This window comes from Oratosquilla oratoria, chromosome 8, assembly GCF_046742065.1.
Source record: "Oratosquilla oratoria isolate Oo_2021 chromosome 8, ASM4674206v1, whole genome shotgun sequence".
NCBI lineage: Eukaryota > Metazoa > Arthropoda > Malacostraca > Stomatopoda > Squillidae > Oratosquilla > Oratosquilla oratoria.
The window spans coordinates 22,504,277-22,519,928 of NC_134784.1; the positions used below are offsets into that span (position 1 = coordinate 22,504,277).

Sequence of the window (15,652 nt, forward strand, 5' to 3'; positions counted from 1 at the left end):
CCCTCTACTCCTCCTTCCATCACCTTTCTTGGTAGTCTGTCTGGATTATGTTCTCACTTTCTTAAATGGCTTTCTTCTTCATTCCTTCATTTAGCTCATATTGTTTCTCTTATACATTACTATAAGGGTTGAAATGACACAAAAATGTTATAGTTGATATATTTAATCAAGAAAAAGCTTGCAAAACATCAGTAAGACCAGAATGAAAAGGAAAAATATCAAGGGATGAAAGAATAATCTAATGTGCCTTCAGCTCGTAGGATAAGAGTACTTCACACAGAGAGAGAGAGATATATATATATGTGTGTATGTATATATATATATATATATATATATATATATATATATATATATATATATATATATATATGATATATAATATATATCTATAATTCATATATGTGAGTGTGAGTGTGTCCATGTGTGTGCGTGTATGTGTTATTTTACCTAACGTGATTAGTGTGAACCCATAGCCGATGTTGAAAGATATGTGATAATTCTGAAGAAAATCCAATTTGGGCAAATCCTCAATTCATCCGAAGGACGTCTGTCCATGACAAATACTTCATCTCTGCAGTAGACACATGTCAGTTGAACCACGAGAATCAGTCCTGGAAGAGATGAACATTGAATCACCATCCTAAACACACTCATCTGTCATGCAACATTAAAACAAACCATAAGAAGATCCACTGATCCACAAAAACTCCGGTGGCAAAAGCGGAAATGAAAGACTACAATGGACTCCGAGGTAAACTTAAGGAATCTCAGTAATTTGAAAAGTTTTCATTACAACCGCATCAGCTAGGCAAAATGAGTTCTGACAATGGGCTCCCCACTCAGTGCTGTGGCGTGTGACTACGTAAACAAATATGTAAAATCTTACCTTGCCACAGCAGATTTTCAGCTGGTCCAACCATATTTAACGGTTGCCTGTTGGTGAAAGGAGAACGTCTGATGAATAACGGGAAATATAAATCACATCAACATATGTATTACTCTATCTGACTATGAATGTACCCATACATACACAAACACATACACATACATACACACACACATACACACACACATATATATATGTGTGTGTATATATATATATATATTTATATATATATTCATATATATGTATACATACATACACACGCACAGACACACAGACACACACACACACACATACGCATGTGTATATATATATATATATATATATATATATGATATATATGTATAATATATATATATATATATATACATATATATGTATATATATATATTCACTTCAAAGATATGTAACAACACATAAGACTTTGCAAATTGCATATCGTAACTCACTTTCGTTGCTTTCGATGCTGTTGGAGGCGCTGTTGCTGGTGCCGGTGCTGCCACTACTGCGAGCTTGACGGTGGAGTAGTCCCTGTGTGTGAGGTAGAAAACAACTCTAAACCTTCTTTTCATTAAGACTTTGTGATGACTTTAATGGTTTTGCTCCTACAAGGCGTCGATGAGGTTATTCAGCGGAAGTGCTCAACCCTGTAAGACCCATTTCCCATTACGAAGGATTACAAAGGCGGAGCATGCCGACAGGAGACCTTTTGTCCAGAACTAGGTGAGACGCAGAAAAAATACATATATAATAATGATAAATAGATAAGAAATAAATAGATAAATAAAAATTATAAATAATAATAGATAGAATAGATAAATGCATAGGTATAGTTCAATAATAAACAGACAGGTAAATAGTAAATAATAATGAATTGACAGATATCTAATAATAAATGAAAATCAAGCAAATAATTGATGAATGAATAATATATAAATAAAAAAAAAAATTCTTCTGATCACCTATCTTAGTCAACCCAGAGAAAGCCCTCATCCTAAAAAGGTTAAAACGGTCCACTTTGCCTTGGACTTAAGAACATAAGAACATAAGAATGAAGGAGACTGCAAGAGACCATAAGGCCTATACTAAGCAGCTCCGCATCCATCACCACCTGTCATCCCCATCCATAAAGTTGTCTAATTGTTTCTTAAAACAACTGATAGTTTCAGCGCTTACTAATTGGTTACTAAGTTTATTCCACTCGTCAACCACACTATTAGTAAACCAATTCTTGCCTATTTCCTTTCTAAATCTAAATTTATCCACTTTATAACCATTACTGCGAGTCCTGCCCTGTGGTTTTAATATGATAACCTTGTTTGCGTCACCCTTGTTAAACCCTTCGATCCACTTGAACACTTCTATTAGAACACCCCGCACTCTGCGTCTTTCCAGAGAGTGTATGTTAAGGTGCCTAAGCCTCTCTTCGTAAGGCAAATTTCTGAGTCCATGTATCATTTTGGTCATTCTTCTCTGTACTGATTCTAGTGATTCGAAAGCCTCAGTCCACCCTGTGGGAAGTTAATAATCTTGCTCGTGATACATCGTCCTGAAGAAGTCAGCGAATGGTCTCGAGCGGCCGTCCAAGTTCCATCGCTTACTTTCATTTCGACCAACACCTGCAACCCCTCCACTCCTAAAAACGGTTGAAACTGTTTCCACTCAGCTTGTGTTTCCTTTGTTGGTTCTCTTCCGGCCAACTCCAGAAGCCGTTGTGCTCAGGGAGACTTCAACTCCTCACAGGGTCGAACTGGCGTGACCCTCCACTCCCAAGAACGGTTGAACCTACTTCCACGGAGCCCGGAGCTTATTTGTCCTTTGTTGGTTCACTTCCGGCCAACGCCAGAAGCCGTTGTGCTCAGGGAGACTTCAACTCCTCACAGGGTCCAACCGGCGTGGCCCTCCACTCCCAAGAACGGTTGAACCTACTTCGACTGAGCCTGCAACTTGCGTTTCCTTTGTTGGTTGTCTTCCGGCCAACGCCAGAAACGTTGTGCCCAGGGAGACTTCAACTCCTCGCAGGGTCCAACCGTCGTGGTCCGAGGTTCTCCACAAGGAATTGGAATCGCATACCAGTGGCCGGAGTAAAGTCCCACAAGGCATTTCCGTCAGCCAAAGGATTAGATAAGGACACGTCAACCCCATGAGTCCCATAGATTTACCTCAGCTGAATAAAATCACCGAGTGATAGCCAGAACATATGAAAATATGAATGAGACTGCAAAAGACCATAAGGCTTACATAAGACAGTCCCATGTCCTTCACCACCTATCATCACTATCCATAAAGTTATATAAACTTCACTTAAAACAACTAATACTTTCAGTACTCACTACATGGTTGAATTGAATTGAATTGAATTGAATTGAATTGAATTGAATTGAATTGAATTTTATTCGGATACAATCATACATACAATAAGTACAATACATACAAGACTCAATATTATACACAGTATATATAATTGTACATCCGAGGATGGCACAGAAAGTCAAAAGACTTATTTCCACTGTGGTCCTCATATTACAATTAGGAAAGGATTATCATAGAAAAGCTAGGTTATACGAAGTGTAAATTAGGATTATAAGAAGTGTAAATTAAACATATAAACTATTTTCTTCAGAGAGAACAGTGTCTAAAAGATAACATTTAACTGATTTTTTAAAACTACTTTTAGATACAATTGATTGAATGTTGGTCGGTAAAGAGTTCCAAGCAATAGCACCAGTGTATTTGAAAGTACTTTTCCCTAACGAACTGTTAAACCTAGGTACAATGACAGATGACCTACTAGAACGAGTTCTCAGGGAACGAGCATTTCTGACAAGTGTAAACGTATCTGACAAATAACTGGGACAAGAGTTGTTCACAATTTGGTGAACATGATTAAGCTTTAACTGATCAAAACGTTTCTCAACAGGTAACCAATTTAACAGTTTAAAATGCGTATAATCTAGATGAGTACGTGGATGAATTTTCAAAACGGTCCTGATTAGTTTGTTTTGACATATTTGAAGATTACTCTTAGATTTTTTAGATAGGTTGCTATACCAGGAAGAACAAGCATAGTCAATATGACACTGGACCAGGGCTGAAGCTAGTAACTTCATTGTCTCTACATCTAGGTATTTTTGTATTCTTGCCAAAAATTTTGTTCTGGAGCTGACCCTTTTAATTATTTTTTGTGCCATAACTTCTCCCGACACATTTTGATCAATTTCTGTTCCAAGATATTTGACAACAGACCTAGGTTGAATACTAGTATCATTACATTGGATATTGAAGTTGGGAGCATTTTTGAGTTTTTGATTGGAGCCAAAGAGAATGGATTCTGTTTTACCTAGATGTAGAGACAATTTGTTATCCAACAACCACTTGCTGACATTCAATAACTCTTCACTGAGTAACGTCTCAATCCTATTTACATCTTTGCCAGAAACTAGTAAGGCTGAATCATCGGCATACAACAGCAGTTTACAGTTCACAGCAGCTTTCATGTCATTCACATACAAAAGAAACAACAGCGGACCTAAAATGCTACCCTGTGGGACACCACATGTTATTTTTGCTGCTTTTGATGTTGAACCATTTACATTCACAATCTGTTCTCGACCTGTTAGATAAGACCTCATCCAATTAACAACATCTGATTTGAAGCCTAACGCTTGTAGTTTGAATAATAGAATATCATGATTTACAGTATCAAAGGCTTTCTGGAGATCTAGCATAACCATTCCACAGTAATTACCTCTGTCAATTTCACCTTTGATGTAATCAGTCAAATTGATCAAACATGCATCAGTAGAATATGATTTTCGAAAGCCTGATTGTAAATCATAGAACAAGTTATTGCTTTGAATATATTCATAAACCTGGTTATAAACAACTCTTTCCAAGACCTTCGATATAATACCGAGCACTGAGACTGGCCTATAGTTACCGGAATCTGTTTTGCTACCCTTCTTGTACAAAGGAGTAATTTTTGCTAATTTAAAATCTTTGGGAACTTTGCCCTGTTGAATCGAAGTATTGATTATGTGAGTGATACAGGGAGTAATCTGCTCAGCTGAGTCATTCACAAATCTGGCTGGAATATTATCTAGTCCGGTAGCCTTAGACCTGTTAACAGTCTTCAACATTTTATACACATCTACATTAGCAACCGTAGACAGAGCAAAGGTGTCATAGGATACACCCTTATTCCAATAATAATTGTTAATGTGTTCTTGGCCAAAATGACCTGAAGGTACTGGTAAATTATTTACGAGGGTGGTAGCAATGGTGGTGAAAAAGGAGTTAAATTTTTTAGCCACCGCTACTTTGTCGAAAGTAACGATCCCATTAACATTAAGACCAATGTTACTACTTTTGGATTTTAGATTTTTGGAAGAACCTAACTGTTTGATTGTTTGCCATAGTTTTTTGGGATTGTTTTTGTTGGTTTGGAGAGAATCTTTGTAATATCCTACCTTAGCTCTGTCTACCATAACCTGAACCTCGTTCCGTAACTTCTTATACATAGCGAAAACAGATTGATCTTTTGTTTTCTTATACTCTTTTAAAGCCTTATCTCTCCTGTTGATCATTTTCAAGATGTCACCAGAAAACCACGGCTCGGAACGTTGTTTTATTCTGATTGATTTTACTGGAGCTAATTTGTCTAATACCCCCTTGAACAGTGCTTTAAAATTATTCCAAGCTTGATCAACATCTGTACAATTGACGACTGAAAACCAGTTAACCTCGGACAACCTTTCGCAGAACAATTCCTTGCTGTAATGCTTAAGAGAACGAACTTTTATGGTTTTATGCTGATTGATTTGTTGTTTGGAAACTTTCCTGATACAATACGTTGCTCTATGGTCACTCAAACCAATATCAATTACTCCACTAGAACATATTTTCTGAACATCTGATACCAAAATAAGATCAATTACAGAATTAGCAGTGGCACATACTCTGGTGGGTTCTGTGATAATTTGTTTCAGATCATTCATTGAACAGAATGACTTTAGCGCATTATGCAGAGTATTCGAGGTTGATTCTACATGAGTATTCAAGTCGCCAGTTATAATCACTTCATTGTTCAGAAAGTCTGTGGAATTGGAACACAAATCCTCAAGCTTACTATAGAAGTCATGTTGCCAGGGCGGTCTATAGCAGGCACCTACGAGGATAGGCTTAGATTTTGGCAAGAGAATGTTTATCCACAATGCCTCTAACTCACTGTTCATGTCTGTCCGTTGCTCAAACGCGATGTCGTTGCGTATGTAGACAGCCACGCCGCCTCCAGCCCGGTTACGATCTCTCCTCACGATGGTGTAGTTGTTTATCTCTACCTCCGGATCCGCTATCGTATCGTCCGGCTTGGTCTCGGTGAAGCATAATACTGCAGGGGTAGTCCTCCGGGTAATCTCTCTTACCTCGTCCAATTTTGACGTCAGGCTGCAAATGTTCAAGTGAACAATTTGTAGGCCCTTGCTCGACAAACAGGACAGCTTGGCATCCATCTCATCAGCCCTCACGGGGCCAGGGCATTGATGAATGTCGCCAGATAATAGCAAACATATTGCTATTATAACACTGTTGCTTCCGGGTTTGATGTTGCTTACCTCGGAAGTACACGAATGTGTTCCGACCCTGACCTTGGTGCTGCGCTTGGTAATGGAAGAGGGCGATAGTAGGTGTTTGTATATAGTCCATCGGCCAAATCCAAAGTGTTTGCAACAGCCCTCACAAGTCAAATAGTTCTCAATCCGATCTTTAACCTTATGGTCGTATTTTGGAACCTCTGAACTTCTCAACCGACCCGAAAAGTTGATGAAAATCACTAATACCTGGAGGGCCAAAATGATGCCAACTTTACCCTTCATCATGATGTTATATATTCGAATAAAGTACGTACGTTAGGTTATAATACAGCTGACGACATGCAGCTAGAATTATCTTGGACGAGGCATACAGATCGAGTTCCATAAACACCGTATTGCTCGCGGTGGATGCGAGGGAGGGGGAAGAGGTTAATAACTGGGAGGTTAATAACTGTTGATCTCAAGTCCAATGCGTGAGGTAGCCATGATGCTTTGTGCGAGGGACAAGGTTACTAAGTCTATTCCATTCGTTAACTATATTGGTAAACCAGCTCTTGCCTATTCTCTTATCTTTCAAGAATACTACGGCTGTGATTGGGTTGGTCGTGAATCTTTGTAAAGTTTAGTCACTATGCTTTTTTTTTTTTTTTTTTTTTTTTTTTTTTTTTTTTTTTTTTTTTTTTTTTTTTTTAACCACGAACACATGAGATGAAGAGCGAACCAATGTTATATGACGATCGAGTTACCTGTGCGTGGGCGTCTTCGTTCCACAGCTCCCTCAGGGACCGGCTGGCATGTCGCCTTTTGCGTCCACCGATGTCCACGAAGCCATTGTCGTTATCCTGAACAAAAGTGGAATGATGGTGATATGTATGACTCTTATGATGGAATGCTAATACTTATATAAATGTGTGTGTGTGTGTGTGTGTGTGTGTGTGTGTGTGTGTTTGTGTGGTGTGTGTGTGTGTGTGTGTGTGTGTGTGTGTGTGTGTGTGTGTGTGTGCGTGCGTGTGTGTGTGTGTGTGTGTGTTTGTGTGTGTGTATGCACGTATACGTGTATGTGTGTATGTATGTATATACATATATTCTTTTCTTTTCTTTTTCTGTGGAGCACAGGAAGACGAAGGAGAAATACATGTAGCCAAATATTCAAGCAACGAACACGTCTCGAAACTCACCAGTGCGTGGAAGTTTCCGGCCAAAGCAGATTCCGCTGAAACAGAAAAGTCAATGAGGGTGAGAGATTTTTGCAAGCAAATGTCTAAAGCCTCGTTCGTGGACACGGGGCCACCAGTGCGACTTGCAAGTTAATTTACCCGGCAAGTGATAAACTAGAATAGTTTAGAGGCAATTTGGCCAACCGTACGTTAAAACTGGGCAGGTAGTGTGGGTAGTTTACAAGTGGCGAATACTAGCGGCTACGAGGCTTATCTCTTGCCTCTAACCTTTAGTGCTTAGATATATAAGGGCCCTGTCACTCCAAGCTTACGACCTGTTTCCGACCACCGGTGACCAGGCTGATTTGTGCTGTTCCTCTCTTTCTACTAATAATAAAAATTAAACCAGTTCAAAGGTGACACATTTTAAAAATGCTACATGTCTTGGACAGGGGGGTCTGTAAGTCCTCCGAGGTCGTAAGTTCTCCGAGGCAGTAAGCCTTTCGAGGCTGTAAGTTCTCCGAGGGTACAAGTTCTCCGAGGGTGCCACTCCTCCGAGGGTGCAAGTCCTCCGAGGCTGCAAGTCCTCCGAAGTTGTAAGCCCTTCTAGGCTGCAAGTCCTCCGAGGTCGTAAGTCCTACGAGGGTGCAAGTCCTCTGAAGTTGCAAGTCCTATGAGGCTGTAAATCCTCCAAGGTAATAAATCCTCCAAGGTAATAAGTCCTCCAAGGTAATAAGTCCTCCAAGGTAGTAAGCCCTCCAAGGTTATAAGTCTTCCAAGGTAATAAGTCCTCCAAGGTAACAAGTCCTCCAAGGTAACAAGTACTCCAAGGTAACAAGTCCTCCAAGGTAACAAATCCTTAAAGGCCGCAAGTCCTTAAAGGTCGCAAGTACTCAGTGGTCGCAAGCCCTCAGTGGTCGCATGTCCTCAGTGGTCGCAAGTCCTCAGTGGTCGCAAGTCCTCAGTGGTCGCAAGTTCTCAGTGGTCGCAAGTCCTCAGTGGTCGCATGTCCTCAGTGGTCGCAAGTCCTCAGTGGTCGCAAGTCCTCAGTGGTCGCAGGTCCTCAGTGGTCACCATGTTCCCTTGAACTGACCAGGAAAAAATATCCCTAGGGTTAGGCCTCGGCCTCGGCCTAAGGGCGGAACCCCAAAACGGGATCCCCAGCACGGGATCCCTATCGAGGGATTAGAGCGCGGAGCGCTACGGCCGAAGGCCGCTGTTTGCGCCGCCAAGCACCCGGCGAAGCCGGGGAGGGCGAGGCCCGCGGCTTGTATTATAAAAAGAATTCAAGACAATCATACAATTGGAGCGAATCTCCCCTTCATGAAGATGAATATGATATAGCCTGGCGATAACCACGAGAGGAACAAAAGCGCCATCGTCGAAGGTGGCCGGAAACAGGTCGTAAGCTTGGTGTGACTAGAGCTCAGAGCTCTCACATGGGGGAGGGCAGGGGGGTGGGGGTCATATGCCCTAGGGGGGGGGCACATTTAGGGGGCGGCAATTCTAGTCTGGACATATCTCCCACAAGGCTGACAAAACAATTATAATAAAAGAATAAAACAATAAAATAAAATAAAAATAAAAATAAAAATTATAGAATAAAATAGAACCATATAGAAGAAATAAAATGAAAGAAATAAAATAAAATGAAATAAAGTAAAATGAAATAAAATCAAATACGATCAGAAATAAAAAATAGAGTAAAGACAAAATGAAATAAACTAAAAAAGAATAGAATAAAATAGAATAAGAAATAAGAAATAGAATAAAAATAAAATAAATAAAATAAAACAAAATCAAATCAAATAGAATCAAATAAGAGCCCCGTGGCAGGTTCATGGCGGAGAACATGAAGAGCCTCTTTCTTACCTGCTTTGGGAGACGGCTTGGCAACAGTCACCGAAACCAGGACCAAAGCAACCACCAGGGCGACCATCAGAGTGCGCGGGGAGAGGGCCATCTCGATCTCTTCTTCTTCGAGGGAGAGAGACAGCTCGAGTTAGTCGCAAGCTGAAAAAATATCTTTTCTGTCTAAATGGGACAGTTTCATTTCTGCAGGAGGAGCCGTTGTGTTGGAAAATATCTGGGTGATTTGTTACGCTTTTATAAGGGTTTTATGCGTATTGATAAAGACAAAGGATAATTTACAATAAGTCTGACAAACGTAAGTTTGTTAAGAGTAGACATCTTTTGAATGTCTACATTAATTGCGTAAAATTTTTTATCTTCGATCTTATTTATATACAAACATATATATATATATATACATACATACATATATATATATATATATATATATATATATGTACATATATATATATGCATTTTGAAAATATGTGATTTCTTACTGTAAAAAGAACTACTGATGATGTTGCGTCTTGACAGAAGTAAGTCAAAGGCTTACGTGTTCAATGTTGTAATGGAACCTTCTAGAAGTTTTGTTCGAAAACTAACGTCTGACTTCTTCTTCGAAATTAACAAATATTATATATATATATATATATATATATATATATATATATATATACATATATATATATATATATTTGAATATCTGGGGAGCAGATTCTCTTGTATGCATGCATTGTTAAAATCGACAGCGTTAGTGAGGTTGTTGATCTTCTTGTGAGTATTCTCCAGTTTTCTAATATTGGTTAGAAAACTGGAGAATACTCACAAGAAGATCAACAACCTCACTAACGCTGTCGATTTTAACAATGCATGCATATATATATATATATATATATATATATATATATAAACATGTATATATATATATATATATTTATATATATATATGATATGTATATATATATATATATATATAATATATATACATCCGTTCATCATAACCATACGAGTTTAACATCTTATTTCCTTGTTTCTGGATGTTACTTGTATACTCAAAATTTGTTTTTCATTTTTAAAGGGTTAATATTAATTTACGTGCATGAAAGACAACTCTCGAACAACTAGATTTCGTAATATTGTTTCTTTCTTTTGTAAAGGTTTATAATCTTTATTATAAACTTTAGAATATATTGTGTATCATTTCTATATAATTTTCAGGTAGAAAAAACATGTAATTAGATAGCATGATGCAACTTGGAATATAAACGGGTTTTCTTCATAGTCGTAGAACTGTAACCTAGACTTGGTTCTGATATCTGAGATTCTGATCGTCCTGTATCATGGACAAATCTCAGCTTTTGTAGACAACCAATTCGCTATCGTCCCCAACACTCATCCATAAACTGTCTACGTTTTAGTAATGAGTATAACGAATCTTTTTCTCTCTCTCCTATCCCTCGAATTACGTTTCCCTTCTAAGTCAAAACGACCTCGTGTGGGCAGATGGTCGTGTATACAGACTTGTGAGGTATACTAGGATCCCAGGTGAGGATCGGGGAATGATAATTTCATCCACACGACCGTGACAAGTTATTCAGAAATTTGTGAGGAACCAAGATGCAGACAAGTTGATCCACAAAGTAACAACGCTGCAAGCAACATCTGTCAAGTTTCATAAAGTACACACATACACACATTCACACACACACATTAGCATACACACACATTTGTGTGTGTGACAATAGTAGTAGTAGTAGTAGTAGTAGTAGTAGTAGTAATAGTAGTAGTAGTAGTAGTAGTAGTAGTAGTAGTAGTAGTAGTAGTAGTAGTAGTAGTAGTAGTAGTAGTAATAGTAGTAAAGCAGAATAACCATTCAGCCTGGGAATGTTTATATCTGAAACCAAAATCCAGTTCCTGTTACTGCTTTACATCAAATCTACAGGATTCAATAGTAGTTCATAAAAAATGTATTACAACACAGTAAGAAATGTTTGCGTACTCAGTAAGAGTGTGTCATTCTAAACATTCTCAGTCATGATACAATATCAAAGAGTATTTTTACCCATTCAGATGTTTCTACTATATGAACAAGATCAGAGAGAGAGAGAGAGAGAGAGAGAGAGAGAGAGAGAGAGAGAGAGAGAGAGAGAGAGAGAGAGAGAGCGGAGAAGGAGTGGAGAACTGACTAACCTCTACGTCTGCTTTCTTAAGCTTCACTTCGGAGACTCGAACTCAGGACTCGAGGACTGCTTCGTCACTTCGGCAAAACAACTCTGAGGATCCATGCTTGAGGCGCTCTCCTTTATACATGGAATCAGGAATTACGCCTGACGATGTTGAGCGTGTCACGATACGCAACGTTGACAGTGCAGAAGTAGTTGTTAGACACCGTACCCAGCTCACTGGAATGAAGGCTTTTTGTGCTAAGATTGATTCTTTTTCTTGTTCACTTCTTCGGATGATAATTCACTGTGGCTTCCAAAATTAGACAAAGATTTCGCAATTTCTACATAATCTAATTCCTTGTTGGAATAGGCGAACTTTAACCCATAACCTAGTGCACAAGAGGCATCATCACTAAGTTATCTGATAAGTTCACTACAAAATTCGGATTTGCATCCTTTGTCCAATCACTGCTCTTAATCAATAATTTCAACTTACGTTTCGATTCGTTTTGTAAAACCGGACGAGATTTTCTCAGGCGGTCGTAACAAAAATCCAATAACTTATTTTCCCATTCACCCGGAATAGAATTATGAAATGAAAATTTTGCTTGTTTGACAATTCGGAATGATTCTTTCACTTCAACTGTCTTAATTTCTATATGTTTATTCAAAATTATATGTTAGAACGGACGGTCCGACATATACAAGAGGCGTTGGGTGAGGATAGATTTTGGCAACACTTGTTCACTAAGACAATCTTGAAGAAATTTCAACCGTAACTTTTTTTTGTTTGCTTTGATCAGAGAAGAAGAGAATCTTGTCACAAATGGAGACAGTCCAGGGTGATCAGAAGAGAAGTATTGGAAGTGGCGCATGGAATCCATAATGCAGAAAGATCACTAACACAACACATGATCCACAAATTTAGCTGGTAACCACTAAAGAAATCGAAGAAAACAGTAATTCCCAAACGCTTTCGTGTAATTCACATCCTCAGGGGAATACAGAAAATTTTGTGCTACAATGAGGTTTGAAAATAACAAGATTATACAGTAGGAAAGCAACTGGCATAGTACAAGATGACACAAGATTATACGCTAGGAAAGAAACTGGCATAGCACAAGATGTCACAAGATTATACACTAGGATGTAATATACGAAAGTACTTACTGTCTACAAATTTCTCTTCTCATGTGGTTATTTTGCACATATATATATATATATATACATATATATATATATATACATATACATATATATATATATACATATACATATACATATACATATGAGAGAAATTCGCTAGTGACAGCGACATCAATCCGATAATTTTTATAACAGTCGCATGCAGAATTCGAACCCGCTGCTTTCTGCCACCCCTAAGATCACCTTCACAGAGCCTTAGCCCTCTACACCAACAGAGACTTAAAAGCCTTGAAACCTGGAATCGAACTGATTCCCGAGGATAGGAAAGATCACTAATCTGCGACCCCAATTCCTGTTTTACATAAGGCCCAATTTCACCAGTTGGAAAGGGTAAGGATCGGAACAAATCCCTTTCACGCTTTTCGCCATTCTAACTATGAGAGAAATTCGCTAGTAACAGCGACAATCCGATCATTTTTATGACAGTCGCACGCAGAATTCGAACCCACTGATTACGGCCACCCGTAAGGCTCTGTGAAGGTGATCTTACGGGTGGCCGTAAGCAGTGGGTTCGAATCCTATATGCGACTGTCATAAAAATTACCGGATATATATATATATATATATATATATATATATATATATACATATATACATATATATACATATATATATACATATAGATATATATATATATGTATATATATATGCATGTATATATATATACATATATACATACATGTATATATATATATATATATATGTATATATATATATATATGTATATATATATATGTGTGTGTGTGTGTGTGTGTGTGTGTGTGTGTGTGTGTGTGTGTGTGTGTGTGTGTGTGTGTGTGTGTGTGTGTGTGTGTGTGTGTGTATGTATATTTGAACTGCTACTATGGCCAACCTGCCCACAGCATTATGAGCGATGGAAATTTTATGTGGACATTTCCACGTGCTTTCTAGGTTCGGCAGTCACTTTGGAGCGGGCTTCCCTCTGCGCGATAAGTTTCTTGACTGGCTGCCACTGTCAGAAGAGCATCACCGGTCTCCATCTCTCACATGACCTGCGCAACCGCAGACATGGCGAGGCGTTCTTGGCTGGAGAGAATAACATATCTCGGTAAAGTGGCCCAGTTTCCAACAATGAATGCAGTAGGGATGCCACCTCTTTTGGATACAACGCCAGCTCGTAGAACCACCGAAATAGACGATTCCTCACCCGAATGAGCACTCTCGCAAATTGCGGGGACATGGTTGCCTTTAATTTGTTGATGGCGACATCAACGGCATGATCTCCCTTGTCAGAACGGAGAATTGCGTATAAAGCAACCGTGTCAGCTAGGCGTAATGCGTACGAGATGAGCGTCTCTGAACCTTTATTCTCGACAGTGTCCTAACTGCTTCTGATACTACCCGCCGAAGCGGGTGAGTAAAAGAATTTCCTGAATGCCGCTTTAGAATTGTCCGAATGTTTGGGATGTTTACCCCGTACTAACCTAGTGGACATAGCAGCATCGCCATCAGATTTTTATTGGACGACACCGATCTTGTCGGCGTCGCTCACCTCTAGACTCCACCATTCTTTCAAGAAACTAAGCTATATTTGAATACCGTAGCATGCTGGCCACCCATTCGTTAGGTGTTGTGTTACCCCCATCGAAACGAACAAAGGAATATCCACTGTAGCCAACAGCGCCTAGGACTGATGGCCCACGTGACCAGTCAAAGGATTCCAAGGGATTAAAAAGGAAGAGCATACGGACAGGAGACCTTTTGGTCCATATCTAGGTTGGATGCGAAAACAGATCAAAATAATAATAAAGGAATAAATAAAAACTATGGTCATGTAAATAACAATTAAATACGTAAATAAATGCATAGGTATAGTTAAGTAATAAACAAACAGATAAATAGTAAATGATAATAAATTGACATGTAACTAATAATTAATGAGAATCAAACAGACAAATTATAAGAAAACAAAAACAAATAATATCAAATAAGAAATAATCACTACAGTATCATTCCCTTTAGAATCTTAAAGACATGTATCAAGTCACCTCTGAGTCTACGCCTGTTTTAGGGAAAACAGATTCATATATTTTAGTCGATATTAGTATGATTTATTTTTCATATTTGGAATCGCCGTTGTACTTTTCTAATCTGTCAATGTCTTTAATGAGATTCGGTGACTATACGGAAACAGCATATTCTAAATGTGGACGAAGTAATGATTCATATAGCTTGTTAATGAGTGATGGACTTTTGAAATCAAAAGATCGCGCAGTCAGTCCTACAATCTTATTTGCTTTCTCAGAGGCTGAAATACACTGCTTGGATGATTTGAGATCGTTACTGATAATTACGCCGAGATCTTTTTCACTATTCACTTTTGTTGACGAATTTCCAAATAACTTGTAATCGAAATACTGTTATTTTTACCTCTGTCCATAGCCTTGCATTTACTTGGGGTAAATTTTATTCGCCACTTTTCAGACCATTGCTGTAATTCATCTAAATCTACTTGAATATCTAATTGGTTTAAGTGATCATTTGCCATTCCGCACAGTTTTGTATCATCAGCAAATTTGGAAGCATTTTAATCCATAGTCTATATCATTTTATTTATACTATGAATAGAAGTGGTACAAGAATAGAACCCTGAGGAACTCCACTCGTAACATTTTCCATCTAGAAGTTTTGCCACTTAGAATAACTGTTTTCGATCATTCAACCAATTACTAGTCCAACTTAATAGGCTACCACAAGCTAATATAGAAACTAGTCTTTCGTGGAGTACGGTATCAAAAGCTTTTACAAAGCCTAGATATGTTAAATTCAAATTAT

At 38.4% G+C, this 15,652-nt stretch overlaps 1 protein-coding gene across 1 annotated transcript; it reads right to left on the reverse strand.

Moving 5' to 3' along the window:
• Positions 1-431: 431 nt before the first annotated feature.
• Positions 432-9,604, reverse strand: LOC143027463 (uncharacterized). The gene is made up of 6 exons (XM_076188750.1): positions 9,504-9,604; positions 7,653-7,687; positions 7,221-7,316; positions 1,333-1,414; positions 887-933; positions 432-611 (listed from the first exon to the last, which is right to left on the reverse strand). Exons 1-5 carry the CDS (start codon positions 9,592-9,594, stop codon positions 923-925), a joined length of 315 nt encoding a protein of 104 aa, XP_076044865.1. The 5' UTR covers positions 9,595-9,604; the 3' UTR covers positions 432-611; positions 887-922.
• Positions 9,605-15,652: the final 6,048 nt, after the last annotated feature.